Here is a 7,056-nt window from a genome sequence, read left to right on the forward strand (position 1 = left end):
TCATTTTCTATACAAGGTATTCTGAGGCTTTATGAAAATGCACACTGGGATGCTGATCACTGCTGTCCCAAAGAATAACAATAAAGTTAAACTGAATGTTCTTGTAGAGTGACTTTTAGCTTTAATTCAAGGTACTTAATAAAAATATTGCATTAACCATTTAAGAATTGTAGCCATGTTTATAGTACCTCCATTTTTGGAACCCACAAGTCATTTGACAAATTACAGGTATTGTTGATGTAATCCATCACTTGTGGTCACTTTAGACAAGTCATGGGATGATATGTGAACATTTCTCAGTCCCTGAATATACATTGGACTGCAGTGACGTCAACCGTTGGACCATTATGATGATACTATGTATGTGTCTGCAATAGGTGGTTTGCAAAAACTGTGTGCGCAAAAAGGAGACCCATGAAGGAAGCCACCAAGACACCCATGATGGCTCTGAAGGAGCTATAGACTTCTGTGGCTGTGAGGGAACTGTATAGTGTAACTTGTCTGTAGCATAACGAGACACTGTTTCATGATGGAGTGAAACAAAGGATTTTCATACTAAAAGGGAGCCCAAATGTAGGCTTAAGCCTAATATCCGCGTTTTTGTAAGCTCTGTCTCCTTTTTAAAGTAATCTTTTCTGTGTCATGACACCATGAAGGTGTATAACTGGTGGTGCAACACTATGCAGTTTGTCTAGTCAGCCACAGAAGACAATAACGCCTTGATTCGTCATGGGTGTCTTGGTGGCTTCCTTCACTTGTCTACTTGCACAGTCACTCAGTTTTTGAGTACTGCTTATGCCAACTTCAACTTTTATTAGTATCCTGAAGGAAAAAACAACAGATTTACCATGTCGATACTGTTGCTGTAAATTAAGTCCAAGACATTCAGTGACTTGGAAGTGTTTATATATCCATCCTGTGACTTGTCTTTAAAAAAAAGTCTGTAAAAGTGATTTGTATTAACAGTACCTCCTTTTAGATTGTCCACTTGTTTATGGCCTCAGAAAATGGACTTTGTAAAAATGACTAATTTCTTAATGATGTACTTTTGTTAAACCCCTTGAATTAATACTGAGATGCTACACTACAATCACATCTTGACTGGTTCATTTTTACTCCATTGTGGTTATGTATAGAGGCAAAATTACAAAAACGTGTCACTGGTGGTTTCTGGACCCGACTTTCTTTGCATGGCAACATGATGACCAGCAGAGGGTGGTGGTGATGTACTTCTCCAAAAAGAACAGTTGAAATGTAAAACTCACCATCATTTCTGGACTTAATATTACTTATCTAATTGAGTAATGATGGAGAACATCTGCATAAGTCTACATCAATAATTATTCAGTACTAGATGTGCCTTAAAATATAAAATGTCACTTAACAAAATGGAACATTTCTGTACACTTTAAAATGTTTTAAGTTGATGTGCTAATGTAAAACCTACTCATCCTAAACACTTATTTTACCTCTGTCTTCATCTTATCATAAATAAGGTGGTAATATTTTGGATATAAATCATCAGAGTGATTTGATGCCAGAAATGCTCAGAACAACAGTCCAACAACTGCCTGAAAGGAAGATCAAATGCAAATGTTGACTGCACTTGCCAAATGTTTATTGAGTTAAAAATTGTATGAGCTTCACAAATACAGTTTGATTTCAGAAGCAAATTTGCAACCACATGCCATCCGCAGCCACGTATGGACCTATGCAGAGTTTGTAGAACCACATCCTCAGAGCAGCAGATATCAGCATCTTCAAGAGAGGAGGCAGCAGTGAAATCAACTATTGAAGTCTGAGGCCAGAATGAAAACCTATTACGTATATGATTGGAATGGCAAGACCGTGCACGCCTCGGCAGTATAATGTGGAAATGCAGTCCCTAAAAAAAATATATATATTGAATACATGACAAATCTTTGTTAATTTTTTTCCACTAAGTGCTTTACATGTACAATAGATATTCTGCAGTAAAGAACTCTGGTTGCAAATGCAGGAAATGGGCTACTACTGTATTCTTGATTCACATATTTAACTGCATGGCAATAGCGTCCGAGCTTTTCTGAGCTACAGCTAGACCGAGGGGATTGGAATCTGGTGCACCGAGGTGCTCTCAAAGTCTTGCAGTGCATCCTGGTGCGTGTGGTAGTGCATGGCTACGTAGGACTTAGCGAAGGCGAATGTCTGCGAGCCAACAGGCTGCAGGCTAGTAGGAGTGCTGGGCCCTGCTGAGGGACTGCTGTTATAGATACTGTAGTAGGGTTCAATACGGGTGTTAATAGGTGTTGAGGTACTTGGGGGACGTGGTTTGCGCCCGCCTGTTGCCCTTGGACTACCGGCACAGTCCCTTGATTGACTAGGCCCACAAGCCTGGTCCACCAGTCTCCTCGGTGGTTTGGGTGAGAGAACGTAGGCAGAGTTGGTCTCGTGATGGGAAGATTTATTGCGATTGACTTCCAAGCTGCCTTTGCCCATCGCATGTAGGCGGGTCTTTTGCTTGCAACAGAAGAATCCAAGTGCTGCCCACTGAAGGCAGCATAGCACGCGGCGACGCAGGCCTGCGCTATTGCGTGAGTACACAAAGGGGTTGATGCCCGATTTGAGAAAAATTAACACAAAGCAGCACAGTTCAAACTGGTAATGTGCAAAGCTGCTCTCAGGTGATAAAACGTCCTGTGCCAGAGAGACCCCCATAGGCAAGCAGCAAAGTAGCACAGAGAACACGATAACAATACAGGTGACAACTGCTTTAGAGTCTTTGGCTGTGGCCAGGTTGACTGTAGACACTAGCTGGCAGCAGGTGGCGCCCTGAGCAGCCCCAGGAACCAGAGGCTGGCTGCTCCTGTTTGCATAACAGTGCGTGTTGACTGCCTGCAGTTTGTTGTAAGTCTGGTTACGGTAGAGGGAGGGACCCTGAACTGCACACTGCATATTTTCAAAGCCCGCTGCAATGAGAGGCAGTGGTGGTGGAGGACACGTGGCATCAACAGTGATCATTGGACATTTCCTCACTTGTGCATTCTTCCTGAGTGTCTGGGCAATCATCAGGTAGGACACAGACACCACGGCTACGCAAAAAGCAAAGTCTGCCAGGTAGACGTATAATACAACTCTGGCCTGTCCACCTCCAAGGCCAAAGTGAGGCAAGCATGGTCCATCTCTACGTGGGTAAGCACGCATTGTAAGGAGGGCGGCCAAGGTGAAGCTGGAGGTCCACAGCAAGGCGGTGAGGACCAGCGTGCAGGGGAACGAGGCGGTGTGGTTGGGCTGCTGGCCCAGGACCATGCGCAATCTGTGCAAGGCAATAACAGCTACAGTCTCCAGTGACATGATGATGAAGCCCGTGCTGGTCAAGTGGAAGGCAAAGCAGAAGCTCTTCGACACGCCATCTCCCCCGCCAGCATCTAGAAAGAGAACCAGCGCAAACATGGGGGCAGTCACGCAGCAGATGAATAGGTCACAGAAGGACAGGTTGAGAATCATGAAGTCGAAATTGGTTCGGAACTTGCGAAACGCTGGGTCAAAAAAGGACAGGAACACCACGAGGTTGCCATATGATCCCAGGCAGAAGTTGAAGATGAGGAGGATGGAGCAGAAAGTCAGGGTTGCGGTGTGGATCACGGCCCAACCTGATGGGGTCTGAGTGCCCAGGGTACCATTGAAGGTTTGCGGCTTTGGCACATCCACCAGGTCTGATGGTGTAACCGTGGTGTTCATTGTAATGACTGAAGGCTCATTCATTCGCCCGCTTCGGCGTCATTCCTCTATAAAGAAGCGCATGATGGTGACAGCGTCTGCTGCCTCCGCCATTGCTGCCTCCTCTGTAGTACACTAGAAAGACAAAGACATTACCAGCAATGCAGTAGATCATACATAATGCAGTAAATAGAGGGGATGCATGCACATAGAACGCGCGTTTAATCAAAGGCTGTGATGCAGAACATGGTTCACATATGAGCTCTGTACCAGCCTTCCCTCTCAAAACACATAACATTCCTGTTTTCCCAATATAATTCAATTTCATGCCGTTAAATGTCTTAATACTCTATGCATAGACAAAAAAGACATACCCTCTGGAACTGGTGTCTGCATCATGATTCAGCTTGAAACAGCTCATTTTTTTTATTATTATTATTTTCAAGAGGTGTACGTGAACGCACCGCAGCTGAGGGGTAAAAAAAAAAAAAAAAAAAAAAAAAAAAAAGCATCCACATAAAACGAGCAGTCCGGTCGCGAAAACCGACATAAAATGCGTCTCACGTCATCGTCCGTGTCGTCTTTAACGCGTTTACGGTTCAAAGTAGGCTATGCCGTTGGTTTTTATGTCGATATATCCATGTTTAATCCTGGAGAAATGGCTACTGGACGTGCGCTGAAAAATGAGTATGAAGTCACTGCTTACGTCTGTACGGACACTGCGTTCAAATCACCACCTACAAACAAACAATGTGACTTTGATGTGCTGGCATTGTGGAAACCCATTTATGCCAGTTAAAAAAAACAAAAAAACAAAACAAAGTGTGATATTATTGGTTTTTGTTTTAAAAGAGTTTTCAGGCACAACCCATAAAGCAGGGGTGCCCAAATTCTTTCCTATGAAGGGCCAAAAATTAGGCTGGGCAATTCTAATATAATAAAATTATTTTTCTGCAATCTCCTGGCAGTATTAATGTGCAGAGATAATTAAAAAAAAGAGAGATAATTAAAAAAAAATCCATACATTTCTTTTTGCATATTTCATTGGAAAGACACCTTCCAGACACAATGTGCATGCAAAATGCTTTGGAAAATTAAGTTGGAAACATCTGTTTTGTTCACTTTTCCAATGAAAAGTGAAACTTTAACACACACCAGTAAATGAAAAAATAATCAAAAATGACAACACACAACAGCATTTCAGAATGTTATAATACTATGTTTACAACTTTTAAATTAAATTAAAATTTTTCAATGAGGTAGTGATGGCAAAACCACTTTAAAAATAGGGTTGGGGGAGTGAGGGTCTTAAGCCCAATAGATGGCAGCGTTCACTCAAAAACAGCCTGATCATAACATAAAATCCACAACAACTCAATTTCAATGTGTAAAATTGCAGTCTGGTATGGAACTGCAGTAAACTGCCTCTTTTTCTATAATGCTAACGTCACATTAGTTACAAATGACGGTGACAAGCAGTTGGCTTTGAACCTTGATGGGTGTTCCCGATGCACACATGCTGATTAACATCTCTGTAAGATGTCTTGTAAATCACTTCAAAGGTGTTATTAGGTGTTATTGTCTTTCTTTACTCCGATTGGCAGTTTCTGCTTGGTATTTGCATAAAATAGACTTCTGGTCTATTTTATCTCTGTCTAGCTGGTGGTAGAGCGACCGTTGTTTCTCGTCGCTGATTGAAAATGAATGGCAAGTCGCCGCTTAGCCTCTATCACTTGCTGTCAATTGTAGCTAATGTGATTGTACCTTAAACGTCATGCTGGGCAATGTGAGGAGTCTTTGAAATAGACAGCAGTCCAAACATGGCCCGCGGGCCCCAAATTGGGCAGCCCAGTCATAAAGCAACAAAGTTATAGATATGCACAAAATGTAAGCAATATTTTCAGAATGTTGATGAAAAGCACTTACGAAATAACGTTGTTTCCATTGAGTGATATTATGCAACAGTTGGGTTTTTTCCTCTTTCAGTAACTGTCTTTCCAATCGACCCCTTTACATTTTTGCAACCACAGTGGCTGCTGGCAAAATTACAAGAAACAATTCCTCACAGTGTAACATGGCACTAACGCACAAACCTGTTTGTAAGTGGAAATAAGAGAGATTTTAGAAGTTCCACCGTGACATGGATTTACCTGTTTCAGGTAGCTGAAGAGAGCCCTTGTTTATGGAGCACAGGGTTTCAGCGTACCATCAAAAATAACAGCAGAGGAGGAAGACCAAGGTTGAACAGAGCAAGACCAAAACACACTGACTACTGATGGAAATGCATGAAAACAGATTTCTATGTTATTGGTGTGTCAGACATTGGAAGTGTGTGCCTTGACTTTGTGTCTTCTTGAGTCCTTTAGCAGTCGAGTAATGATCTCTATGCTCATCGTGTACAAAAAGTGACAACAGTGGATTTTGACATGTTCATGTTTGGAAGATTTACTGGGGAGACATTTCGAGTAATTTCATGAAATATAACTGGCCATACAGAAGAGGCATTTTAGATGTGGGCCTACTATTCGCTTTCATAAAATAACTTGTGATGTTTCCTAGTAAAGGGGTCTAGAGTAGAGCCATGTGCAGGTACACCCACCACAGGTGACTTTTTATCAGTGCAGCCACCCGCACAGTATTGTAATTGTAAATGGACTACATTTATATACGCCTCTCATTCACCCATACACTCATCGATGTCAGGGTGCTGCCATGCAAGGCGTTCAGTATACTACACCGGGAGAAAATTTAGGATTTGAAGAGAGGATCATCTGGGTGCAACCCCACCGCTTAACCTTTAGACCATCATCTGTAATACAAGTACAAATTAAAAAATCTGAAATTAATTACTGATCAATTTAATTTTACACAATTAATTGAGAATCCAACCAGAATTACAAATCGTTGAGAATCCCGAATTGACTTGCTTTTCTCAAACAGGCCTGAAAGGATCACTAAAACATAGAATTTATTGACTAGTCTCTCAGACCATAATGTTATTCTTTGTACAAGAAAATTAACTAAGCAACGTTTTGAGCATTCATATTCCAATCATGTTGTCTAAATTTATACCAAAGAATCAACAGCAAAACTTGGGAAAAGCATTAAAAGATCTCACTTGGGAAAGTGTAACCTCATGTGACAATATTGAAATATGCTCTGATATATTTCTTAACAAAATTCAAAATGTATGTAGTTCTTTTACAAAAAACATGAATTATAGGAAAAAATCTTACTCTGTCCCATGGGTAGATTCAAATTGTATAAATTTAATGACAAAAGAGACCAGTTATTGAAAAACTCAATAAAATCCAGGTTGACAACAGACAGACAGAAATATACTTCAATGCAAAATAG

At 41.3% G+C, this 7,056-nt stretch overlaps 1 protein-coding gene across 1 annotated transcript; it reads right to left on the reverse strand.

Moving 5' to 3' along the window:
* Positions 1-1,601: 1,601 nt before the first annotated feature.
* On the reverse strand, positions 1,602-4,441 carry gpr75 (G protein-coupled receptor 75). The gene is made up of 2 exons (XM_034185174.1): positions 4,074-4,441; positions 1,602-3,834 (listed from the first exon to the last, which is right to left on the reverse strand). Exon 2 carries the CDS (start codon positions 3,742-3,744, stop codon positions 2,077-2,079), a length of 1,668 nt encoding a protein of 555 aa, XP_034041065.1. The 5' UTR covers positions 3,745-3,834; positions 4,074-4,441; the 3' UTR covers positions 1,602-2,076.
* Between the last annotated feature and the right edge of the window lie 2,615 nt (positions 4,442-7,056).

This window comes from Thalassophryne amazonica, chromosome 13 (genome assembly GCF_902500255.1).
Source record: "Thalassophryne amazonica chromosome 13, fThaAma1.1, whole genome shotgun sequence".
Lineage (NCBI taxonomy): Eukaryota > Metazoa > Chordata > Actinopteri > Batrachoidiformes > Batrachoididae > Thalassophryne > Thalassophryne amazonica.

What these genes read in the sequence shown, in the direction of transcription:
- gpr75 (XM_034185174.1), bottom strand. Translation starts at nt 3,744, where the DNA reads ATGAATGAGCCTTCAGTCATTACAATGAACACCACGGTTACACCATCA.